The following is a 12,635-nucleotide window of genomic DNA, read 5'->3' as shown; positions in this document are numbered from 1 at the left end:
CTGAATTTAGAGTCCACTTGGAACACTTCAGTTTACTCGCTGGACTGCATCCAAAACAGAGACGGGTAATCTGGTCTGAGGCACTCAGATCTGGAGAAACCCAACAATTGGAGAGCAAACTGTGCAGAGTTCAGTGTCCACACATCCACAGCAGCCAGAAGGTGCAGGGATCACAACCAGCTTTATTGGCCATGTGTGTTCTCACGTACATGGAATTTGACTCTGTTTTTGACGTACCTCTCATTTTACATTCATACCTACGATATACACTGCCTGGACAAACGAAAAGTCGCCACCTGGATTTAACTACGACTGATATTCCAAGAGGACAATGCCAGGATTCATCGGGCTCAAATTGTGAAAGAGTGATTCAAGGAGCATTAGACATCATTTTCACACGTGGAGTCCAGACCTTAACCGCATTGACAATCTTTGGGATGTGCTGCAGAAGTATGCAGGTAGATTCGTGAGCAAATTTCTTGTTTGTAAATAAATTATATCAAAAATCTTTGCTCTCAATTCCCAAAAATTTGCTCTAAAAAAATGTAATAGTTCAAAAAAAAAAGTGCTCTCAAATCTTCGCACTCTCAAAAAAAAATACACAAAAAAAAAGTGCGCTCTCGAAAAAAACTGCGCTCTCGAAAAAAAAACCTGCGCTCTCATAAAAACGACCTGTGCTCTCAAGCCCAAAAAAAAAAAAAGTTGAGTTTTGGACATAGTAGCCGAGAAGGCTTTGCGCAGCGGTCAGACTCTACCGTCATCAATACAAGGTCTTGGTGAGAAGTGAATGCAACACTGGATGGAAATAAATCTTGTGACGTTGCAGAAGCTTATGATATATCATTGCCATTAAAGAGAAGATACTTTACATGTCAGCCTTTGCAATCATTAACAAACTCAAAAGTCTTCGAGCTGAAGCCACGCCCACTTCTGAATGCAGAACCTCTGAAAACGATGTATTTAAATTGCAGCCGTGACAAAAGGGAAGGCGATCTCTGTGCGTCCTCGCCAACGAGAGGCAGAGAACTGGTTCTCACGACTGAGGTGTGACTTGTTGACCTGTGTGTCGTTTTCAGAAGAGTCACCACGAGATCCGGGAGCTCCGGCAGTTCCACTTCACCAGCTGGCCAGACCACGGGGTCCCCTGTTACGCAACGGGGCTGCTGGGCTTCATCCGGCAGGTCAAGTTCCTCAACCCGCCTGATGCGGGGCCCATCGTGGCCCACTGCAGGTGAGGACACACACACACAAGGCCCACATTTAATCACAGGGGCTGACAGGTCCTCCCTCCTTTCTCTCTCTCTCTCTCTCTCTCTCTCTCTCTTTCTCTCTCTCTGTCTCTCACTGAGTCACTTTAGATGTGCACATCTCTAACCCACCAGCTGCAGCTCTTTCTGTCACTTTAACATGAAGGTGCTTCAGGACTCTTCCCCTCATTGTTTGTCTCGTCCGTAGTGCCGGAGCCGGGAGGACGGGCTGCTTCGCTGCAGTGGACATCATGCTGGACATGGCGGAGAACGAGGGCGTGGTCGACATCTTCAACTGCATCCGAGAGCTGAGATCACAACGAGTCAACATGGTGCAGACGGAGGTGGGACACACACACACACACACAAGTCTTGCATCCACACACAAACACACAAGTCCAGTGTCCACACACACACACACACACACGTGGGAGTTTGTTTGCGTGCAGCTTCCTGGTCCCAAGAAGACTCGATGCTACCAGACGGACTAGCAACAAGTCTCCTGTCCTCATTCAAAGAGCTTCTGGCTGCAGCACGTCTTTGACCCGCTGCCTTGGCTCTTGTTTTGCAGGAGCAGTACGTCTTTGTTCATGACGCCATATTGGAGGCGTGTCTCTGTGGGAACACAGCCATCCCAGTGTGTGAGTTCAGAGCGATCTACTACAACATCAGCAGACTGGACCCGCAGACCAACTCCAGCCAGATCAAAGACGAGTTCCAGGTGAGCACAAGCACACCGTGAGTACAATGGCAGGACTTGCATTCATTCCTTGGAGACCCAAAACCCTGATCCTGGATTTATCCTACCCATAAAGTCATCTGAGTTAGGGATACACTGTTTTCATGTCCATGGTCCACCAACACTGAGTGGTTCTCCACATAAATATATCACATATTTTCACCTCAAAGACCTTTTAAGATGTACTTTTTGGGAGGTACGTGACGGTAACTGGAGCTCTCTTTGAGGCGATGTTTTTAGGACAGTCTCTTAAACATCTTTTCGTCCAATCAGACGCTGAACATAGTGACCCCTAGAGTCCGTCCGGAGGACTGCAGCGTGGGTTTACTGCCCAGGAACCACGACAAGAACCGCAGCATGGACGTTCTGTCGGCGGACCGGTGCCTGCCGTTCCTCATCTCTGTGGACGGGGAGAGCTCCAACTACATCAACGCTGCATTGATGGACGTGAGTCCACATGTGGGACATGAGTCTTTTTTTTATAGTGTCTATTATTTACTATCCCGTGCTTCAGAGATTCTTTTATCTATTAAATTTATCTTGTATAGCCGAACAAATGTGCCTTCCGACCTGTACACAGAGGCCGTCCTCTGGTAACCAGCTGTTTATGGTGTACCCGTTGTTGGTGTTTATTACTTCAGAGCCACAAGCAGCCTGCAGCCTTTATTGTTACCCAGCATCCTTTGCCAAACACCATGGGAGACTTCTGGAGGCTCGTGTTTGACTACAACTGCTCCTCCATCGTCATGCTGAACGAGATGGACGCGGCGCAGGTGCTCAAATATTATTATGAATGTGTTAAAAACAATATATGTGTCATGAACAATACTAAGAGTCCTCTTTCTCTTTTATTCTAGTTATGTATGCAGTACTGGCCAGAAAAAAGTTCCTGTTGCTACGGTCCCATTCAAGTTGAATTCATATCGGCGGACATCGATGAAGACATCATCAACCGAATCTTCAGGATCTGCAATATGGCCAGGGTACACCCTCTCCTCTCCCTTCACATCCTCTTTTCTCTCCTTCCTCTTGTCTCTCATTTCTCTCTTAACCGGAGATACGACTCAACGTCTGCAGGCTCCTCCAGTCCCTCCTCTCTGCATTCTATCTGTCCTCTCAAATGCATCCCCAGTCTAGCGTGAAATGGTTCATATCGCCTCCACAGCAGCTCGTCTCAGCCTGAGACAGCCGAGTCTGCACCGCCGACCTCTGAGCCCTCACATGAAGAGCGAGAGTAGAAGAGCAGGGCGGCAAAAAATGTTTGAGAGGAAAACTAAGAGAAAGTAGAGCGAGTGCATCAGAAAATTCAATTGAGTGACGGAAAAACGAGCGAGGCAAAATATAACTTAGAAATAGAATATAAACAGAGTTGATTGGAAGAGGAGATGGAGGAAGTGGAGAGAGGAAATGGACTCAACCTGGGGCGTACAAAACCTAAAACGCCTTCAGATTTCATACTCCGTAAACCTAAAGCACGTTGTCCAAACTGTGTCCTCTTTCAAAGTCATGAGGAAGTTAGTTTGTTAATATATCCATTCATCTGACTCAATACCCTGCATCTCTCTGGTCATATGTGAATGTAAATCATTCATTGCTTTTATATTTCAATTCATTTGGGATATTAGTGTAATTTGTGGCGTGTCTGTATAGAAATGAAGTTCAAGTCAACCTCAAAGTAAACATCCAACATGTAACCTGTAACGACCTTCTCAGCATATCTCTATACTGAGATAGTATATCTCATTGTGATCATGAATGTAGTATTTTAGTTTAAAGATTGATGTAAAGAGCAGAAGACACATTTCAGTGAAACCAAAAAGCAAACCTTGAGATTATTATTATTACATTTTTATTGTTATTAAATTATTATTATTCTTACATTTGTATTATATAGTATTACTATTATTATTACATGTGTATTATTATTAATAAATGATTATCATTATTATTATTAGAGAAATTATTAGTAGAAAGGGTACTATGAAGGGTCAAAGAAAAGTGTTTTGATTCTGAAACCAGACAATAGGATTCATTATTCATAGATTTTTTTAAATGTTACACACACTGCACTGGCACAGTGGTTCAAAATGACGACACACAGTTGATTGTTGTCCACCTCTCTTTCCAGCCACAGGACGGTTACCGCCTGGTGCAGCACTTTCAGTTCATTGGATGGCCGGCCTACAGGGACACGCCCCTTTCGAAGCGCTCCATCCTCCAGTTGGTCAGGAGGTTAGCGAAGTGGCAGGAGCAGTATGATGGAGGAGATGGGAGGACGGTGGTACACTGCCTGTAAGTGCATCGACACACACACACACACACACACACACACACACACACACACACACACATATCCAGCTTCTTTTCTATTCTTCTCTCTGATTCGTTAAAATAACAGACACGCATTTATCTGAGTTATATAACTTTATCTCGATCTGAAATGTACTACAAAGAAGCCAAACATACCAAAACCCATAAATGCCTCAAAAAGAAGATATTAATTCATATTTTAATAACAACCAGGCTCATATCTAAAGACAGCTAAGATGTGTCCTAACAAATTAATTTATATCATTTCAGTCAGGAGAGACAAGTAAGTATAAATATATACGATGTGGATATAAAGTCTTGACGATGGGTTTGGCTCAGGGTCTGCTCTCCTGACTAACCCTCCATATCCCTAATATTGATTTCACAGACTTAGTTCTACATTGATGAGCAGAAACATGACGGTTCAATCAGGAGCTGCTGAAAATGTATTTTTGTTCCCGCCTCTCTTGTCCTGGAGGGGTCTCATGCATCTCTAATGCTGAACACGCCTGATGTGTCAGAGCTGTGAGAGCAGCACATGGTCTGTGCAGTATTTATTGAAGTATATGTACTTTGGATATATAATATATAATATTGGGTTGCCTGCTCTCAGACATGCAGCTGTTCAAGAAATGCAGTTTGAAGTATTTCATAAACAAGTTGAGGCAAACATGAACTTCTCTGATGTTTTTACTGTTTAGTGCTGAACGGCTTTCACTTCTGAAGTTTCTGTGATTCAGAGGAGTTAGCTGTCCCTCCAAATGAGTTACTAACGCTGCAAAAAAGAGTTAGCTAACGCTGCAAAGATGAGTTAGCTAACGCTATAAAGAGATGAGTTACTAACGCTACAAAGATGAGATACTAACACTATAAAGATGAGTTACTAATGCTATAAAGATGAGTTACTAATGCTGCAAAGCTGAGTTAGCTAACGTATAAAGAGATGAGTTACTAACACTACAAAGATGAGTTAGCAAACGTATAAAGAGATGAGTTACTAACGCTACAAAGATGAGTTACTAACGCTATAAAGATGAGTTACTAATGCTATAAAGATGAGTTACTAATGCTGCAAAGCTGAGTTAGCTAACGCTGCAAAGATAAGTTAGCTAACGCTGCAAAGCTGAGTTAGCTAACGCTGCAAAGATGAGTTAGCTAACGTATAAAGAGATGAGTTACTAACGCTACAAAGATGAGTTAGCTAACGCTGCAAAGATAAGTTAGCTAACGCTGCAAAGCTGAGTTAGCTAACGCTGCAAAGATGAGTTAGCTAACGTATAAAGAGATGAGTTACTAACACTACAAAGATGAGTTAGCAAACGTATAAAGAGATGAGTTACTAACGCTACAAAGATGAGTTACTAACGCTATAAAGATGAGTTACTAATGCTATAAAGATGAGTTACTAATGCTGCAAAGCTGAGTTAGCTAACGCTGCAAAGATAAGTTAGCTAACGCTGCAAAGCTGAGTTAGCTAACGCTGCAAAGATGAGTTAGCTAACGTATAAAGAGATGAGTTACTAACGCTACAAAGATGAGTTAGCTAACGCTGCAAAGATAAGTTAGCTAACGCTGCAAAGCTGAGTTAGCTAACGCTGCAAAGATGAGTTAGCTAACGCTACAAAGATAAGTTACCATTTGGTAGCCATGCCTGATGTTATTAGCTGAACGCGGCGCTCTGCTCTCAGCCTTCTGCCTGCTATTGACCGGCTCTGAGAGCAGAGGAACACAGGAACTGGGAGTTGTACAATGAGAAAATAAGCTAACAGGGAAAGATAATTATGATACATGTAGTGTATTTGTGAAAAACAATTATATTATAAAATAACTATAACTTTTTACTCAAAACGAATTTAAATTTATATTTAAACTTTGTGATTCTGTTTCGGCCAGCAGAGAAGGGTTAGCGGGCCCTGACGGCCCCCCTCTGCTCTTAAATAAAAAAAGGTGTGTGGCTTTAGCTGCATGCTTCTTTCTGCAACAATAAGCTGGCACTTTGTTATTAAATGCTTTTCATTAATAAGCTCTTCATAACACGTTCATCGTGAAGAAGAGCTCAAATCAGATCCTCCTTTCTTTTATTCTTGATTCTCTCTTTTTCTTCATTTCATCTTCCATTTTACTACGTCCTCTTTTTCTTTGTCTTTCTATGTTTCGCACACACTGAGGTTTTAAAGGTTTTCCCTCCTCCTCCCTCCTCAGTACCGGCGGAGGACGTTCTGGAACGTTCTGTGCCATCTGCAGCATCAATGAGATGATCCAGCAGCAGAACATCGTGGATGTTTTCCACACCGTCAAAACACTGAGGAACAACAAGACAAATATGGTGGAGACCATGGTGAGGACCCACAATCCACACACACACGCACACACACACACACACACACACACACACACACACACACACACCAACACACCTTATCAAGAGATTAGGATCAAACATTCTGTTGGTGGTTATGATAATGAAGTGAAATCCGTGAGGAGATCTGATCATTTAATTTCACATATAATTATTAAGTTTCATCAGACACACACGCTATATATATATATATATATATATATATATATATATATATATATATATATATATATATATATATATATATATATATATATATATATATATATATAGTCCACATCACAGGCGACTGGGAGGAAAACGTGTCCCTGGAGTCAGGACTTCTCGGGCGGATCTACAGATTGCAGCCTCGGGGCAAACACAGCACGATTTCACTTTTACGGGCGTGGAGGAGGTCACACGGCATGTGTGGACCGACCTGCGGAGCTATTTGAACCACTTTGACAAGAGAAAAAGGCGCGGCCGTTACGCTGCGCTCGCCTCGCGATGTTGTGCATCCTGACTGACCGACTGACCAGCCCAAACCCGTCAACAATGCATGTTGTCCAAACAACCAGTCACTTTTAGTAATAACAAAACTATCCAACGACATTGCACATGTAAAAAAATAAATGAAACAGCTATAACTTTTGAATATATATATTTGGATATTTAGACAGCTGCATAAAATAGTTATTTGTTAAAATATTGATTACCAAATATAGTTGTTTGAAGCCACAGTGTGTATATCTTTGCATCTGAATCCTCTTGAATTCATCAGCTGGTGCTCAACGTTACAGTGAGGATGTGAATTCAAACCAGTTCTCCTCCTCGTTTCTCCACAGGAACAGTACAAGTTCTGCTATGAAGTGGCTCTGGAGGCGCTCAGCTCCTTCTGAGGACCCGACCTGGACACAAGAGTGTGTGTGTGTGCGCGTGCGCGTGTGTGTGTGTGTGTGTGTGTGTGTGTGTGTGTGTGTGTGTGTGTGTGTGTGTGTGTGTGTGTGTGTGTGTGTGTGTGTGTCCCGTGTGACATGTGACCTTAAAGACGCGTTCCTTCTCTCTCGGGCCGTCATGTGACGTCCGTCCAGAACTTGTCCTGAGAGCGTCTCCTTGTTGTCTCTGTGACGTCACACTGGAGATCTCTCACGTTGAGCTGAGCGACGCCTCGACATCCAGAGGATGAAAAGATCAAAGCTCGTAACGTTCCTGACTTTCTTGTTTGAAATGAGGAGCTGATGGATCTCCTGGTGCTGTCGGACGTCTCGCTGAATGTTTCTTGTTCTTCTCCGTTCGGTTTCTCTTCCTCGTGCTGCTGCCAGCTCGGCGTTACAACAGGAAGAAGTAGCATGCACCAGCTCACGCGTGGTGAAGAGGAACAACAGCGCTCTACAGACAAAAGCGTTACCTTTAAGACCAAATGTTGTTGTTGTTTATGTTGCTGTTGCCATCTGCTCCAGGTTTGCTGCTTTGGAGCAGCAAGAAAAGAAGAAAAAAAAAAGATTCCTAAATGTTTGAATGGCTTTTTGTGAAGTCAGTCTGGTGTAAATCTGATACTGTAAATAGGACGAGACGAGCAGTTAAACAAAGAAACACTGACACGCATCACAGAGTCATATTCAGCTGACTCAGCATGGAGATGATCTGTTGGTCATCGTGCACGTTGAGCTGCACGAGCACTGAGGAAGAAGACTTTTAGGCAACTGATTCTGACCCTGCGGCTCATGTTGACTATTGAACATTAATTGACGGCCATTCCACAAAATGCTTCTTATTCTACTTCTTTTGACTAGTTTTGTTCTTTTTGTTTTTTTTTTTTTTACTGAAAAACTGAAATCATGGCAAATCGATCAATAGCTCGTAGCTTCATGACGTCAGAGCTGCTTGTTGCTCGTTACTTCCACTGTGAAAACTGGATTTTTGTATTCATGTCCCCTCATGCCACTCCTGTGTACCTTGTCAAAAGGAAGATGCGGCTTATTTAAGCTTTTTTTTTATCATCCACCTGAAGCAGTTCAGTGAAGTAGCATCAACATGAAAAAATTATATATATATATATATATATATGCTTAACTCAAAGAGTTACTTTCCTCTAATAAGATTATTATTGTTTTCCTTTCACAAAGCTGAAGGTCTGTCATGAACAGTCATTACTACGTTTGCTCCTTTAATCTCTGGAGTCCAGTCCGACTTGCCAACGGACCCAATAGGCCCAAATAGACCCAATAGACCCAAATAGACCCAATGAACTCAATGGACCCAATAGAGACTAAGATGTATTGAAGACGATGTGAAAGACAGCAACGTTTCTTATTTCTACAACGGTTATATTTGGTTGGCTTGGTTCATCTGTACTATTTATCTTCTTTGACCTGATTTGTACATTTATTTTATATAATTATTGCTCTAAAGATTATCTGTCTATTAAAGTGTTGTTTAGATCCGGTGATGCCATTGCTTTGGTTGTTTAGTTGTTTGAAATGTGGTTGACATGAATTAAAGGGACCAAAATGTTGAACAGGAGCATCTCTCTCTTTACAGACTTCTCCTTTAATTGACATGTTATACATTAATCTGAGTGTTGTCTTTGTTTTAGTAAATGCATATGGCTTATTTTTGCTTGTGCGTGCTGCATGAGGCTTTGTCTTTTCTTTTACAAACTCTTCCCTAAGCAGAAGTGAGTGACCTGGACGGTAATACATCTCCTGGACGCTGATTGATCTCTTCTTTTTCAACCAATAGGTCAAGTAGTCAAAGTCAACAACAGGTTTTAGGAGTCATGAATATTGATGCTCCACAAGGTTGTGTCCGGTCTCCTCTCCTGTATCACTGACTGACGAGTCTCTTGTAGTGATGTCACCGCCTCCTAGATCAGAGGTCAGTGTTGACAATGCAGAAACACAGGTGAGCTCGCAGTTCTGGATGATCAGGTTGCTGAGGCTCGTCCAGCTCTTCTTCTTCCACATGGACTCTTAATGCTGGTATGCTGATAGAAAACCCACCAAGGATCACTCTTTCTGCCACAGCTCAGGAAGTTGAAGGCGTCAGAGTGATGTTTGGTTCCTGCTCACACACTGAATAAAGCAGTGAAAGCAGCTTCAAAAATCCTTGTTTAAGCTTTGCAGGCATCTGTTATCTCTTGAACTCTCTGGATGCACCGCTCACTGGTTTGATACAACAGCTGACGAGTGGTGTTGTTGTGTGTGTGGCCTTGTTGTTGTCGATATCCCTTTAGCACACAACAACACGCGGTTACTATGGACCAAACAATGCATTGGACCTTGTAGTTTTTTTCTTCATTTTGAATATATAAAATGTTCGATTATATTCTACTGGAAGACAAAAGCCTCCAGAAGCAAGCGTGTTCCTGATGAGAAACAACTCATACAACTATGCTGAAGAGTAAAGGTCTTTTTCCGTAGGCAGTAACAGTCTTGAGACCTCCTTTCAGTCACCATTGTGATCCCCGAGCAGCAACACAGAAGCACACAGGTCGTTAGAGGCAGAGTTTTTTCTCTTTCCAATCAATCAGAGCGATGAACGCAACTCTGAGCCAACAGCCTCATCCTTTATTTAGCTGGTTGATTCCTAAGGAGCTCATCCATATGCATGCGGCCGCCATTAGCATCAGCACCAAGGACAGCGCCTGTACCTCGGCATTATGGCGATCAATCAGCAGCACTGAGGGGCTCCTCCGAGGGAAGCTGTCTGTCAGCTCGGCTTTGGGCTGAGATGATGCACACACACACACACACACACACACACACACACACACACACACACACACACGCACACATCCAAAAAGGTATGCTCAAAGAATACAAAACTCTCTCACACACACACACACACAAATGTCTGCATGAAGCATGCATTGACTCACTCACAGGTAACAGAAGTCATGTACACACCTAAAGGCACAGACCAACATATATAAAACACACGCACACACACACACAGACACACACACACACACACACATAAAGTCAATGTTTTATGTGGTCTTTTCTTCTCTCCATTGGTTTCCTCTTTATTTTCATTCCTTTTCAGAAGTGAGTTGGTAAAGAGTTGTATTTGCTCTGATTGAAATGCCATTAACGAGGCTGTGTATATTTATTATTTTACCACTCCGAACATAAACATGTAATAGGCTCCTCGTGTTGCATCTTATTAAAATCTGATTAGGCCAACTTTTGTGCATTTATTCTGTTGAGTTGTGTTTTATTAGAGCCACAGATTCAAGGACCATTTATTGTCACTATAATACAACACAATTCAGTTGTAGCACATTTTGTAATACAACAAAAACTAAGCAAACATAACAGCAACACATTTCTTTAGTGCATTTTTGTTATTGCATTTTAAGGAATGTAAACGATTCTCTGGGTCGATAATCAGGCCGACATCTTTATATAAAGCGTTCAACATCAGGAAAACATTCTGCTTTAACTTTGCTTTGGATTTATGGCCTTTAAGTCGTAGTTGGTCACAACAATGACTCTTAATATCTTTTGTTCGCTTGTGTTGGGCGAACATTTCCTCGACAGATGATACTCTGACTTCCATTGACTTGCACATGCTACAACTTCTGTTCCACATGCTATGACTTCTGTTCCACATGCTACAACTTCTGTTCCACATGCTACGACTTATGTTCCACATGCTACGACTTCTGTTCCACATGCTATGACTTCTGTTCCACATGCTACGACTTCTGTTCCACATGCTATGACTTATGTTCCACATGCTACGACTTCTGTTCCACATGCTACGACTTATTTTCCACATGCTACGACTTATGTTCCACATGCTATGATTTATGTTCCACATGCTACGACTTATGTTCCACATGCTATGACTTATGTTCCACATGCTACGACTTATGTTCCACATGCTATGATTTATGTTCCACATGCTATGACTTATGTTCCACATGCTATGATTTATGTTCCACATGCTATGACTTATGTTCCACATGCTATGACTTATGTTCCACATGCTACGACTTCTGTTCCACATGCTTCCCTTCTTCCTTTTTTCTCCCCTTAAGGGATTTTTGGGGGAGTTGTTTCTGTTCTCATGTGATAGTCAAAGGTGAGAGAGAGAGAGAGAGAGAGAGAGAGAGAGAGAGAGAGAGAGAGAGAGAGAGAGAGAGAGAGAGAGAGAGATATTCATATGTTAGGATACATAAAGACATTTAGAAAAAAGAAAGAGAGGCAGGAAGAATGAGCAATTTGTCCAGACTCAGGACCTAAAGACCGAGAGAGGTAGAGATCCGCAGGAGAGCAGGTACAAATACATACATTTCAACTTGAAATAAAAATAAAAGTATGGAATAGAGGGGTTGAATTTCCCCTCTCGCTTCCTTGCAGTGTTATTGTACAAAATAGAGATATGATTTTGTTCCCCAAAGAGAGATCATTTTCCCTCCGATGCTCTCTGACGACGTGAAGGTTGCTGTAATCGAGCTCCTGGCCGGGGGAGAAAACACTGATGCCGGGAGATCGCGCTTCGTAAGGGCCAGGAGTGAAAAGGAGAGGCGAGAGCAGCGATCTGCTGTTTTCATTGGCCTGTCGCTTGGCGGCATGTCACACACACTTCCAATGCTCCTCCATACAGCCCTTGTGTTTTACACACACACACACACACATGGGGTGACACCGCCGTGACCTCTCTGCTGGCTGGGGCTCCCTGTGGCTCCTGGTAATGGAACAATAAGACAGACAGAAAAAGCCCGCCGAGCCTCCCTGTAGGACAGCAGGCTGTGTACCTGACAAGTATTTCTAAGGATTTGAATCCTGCTGGCCGAATACTGCAGTTCCAGTTCAGGTTCCACCCCCTTTTTGTCTGCAGCATCTCACACGTGTGAATCTTAGGCCACATTTACACGTAGCCGGGTATTTACGGAAACGGACATTTCTGCCCCTCCGTTTTCAAAAATACATGATCGTTTTCCAAAAAGCTTCTGCTTACATGAAACCGCAGGAATACGCCACCGAGCGCC

General features: G+C 42.7%; 1 protein-coding gene across 1 annotated transcript in view; it reads left to right on the top strand.

Annotated features, from left to right (window-relative positions):
• The window catches only part of ptprt (protein tyrosine phosphatase receptor type T), an 89,793-nt gene extending 81,841 nt beyond the window's left edge, over positions 1-7,952 (top strand). The window contains exons 30-38 of the mRNA XM_068593446.1: positions 1,077-1,231; positions 1,456-1,591; positions 1,819-1,968; positions 2,260-2,433; positions 2,628-2,759; positions 2,844-2,969; positions 4,115-4,278; positions 6,499-6,634; positions 7,480-7,952. Coding sequence (XP_068449547.1) covers positions 1,077-1,231; positions 1,456-1,591; positions 1,819-1,968; positions 2,260-2,433; positions 2,628-2,759; positions 2,844-2,969; positions 4,115-4,278; positions 6,499-6,634; positions 7,480-7,533 — 1,227 coding nt within the window. The 3' untranslated portion in view covers positions 7,534-7,952. The remainder of the gene's footprint in view (positions 1-1,076; positions 1,232-1,455; positions 1,592-1,818; positions 1,969-2,259; positions 2,434-2,627; positions 2,760-2,843; positions 2,970-4,114; positions 4,279-6,498; positions 6,635-7,479) is intronic.
• Positions 7,953-12,635: the final 4,683 nt, after the last annotated feature.

Source organism: Clinocottus analis, unplaced genomic scaffold, assembly GCF_023055335.1.
Source record: "Clinocottus analis isolate CAN_PGR_092001 unplaced genomic scaffold, fCliAna1.0.p SCAF_3, whole genome shotgun sequence".
NCBI classification, from domain to species: Eukaryota; Metazoa; Chordata; class Actinopteri; order Perciformes; family Cottidae; genus Clinocottus; species Clinocottus analis.
Note: the sequence above shows the minus strand (reverse complement) of the source record. Positions and strands in the feature narration are given on the sequence as shown.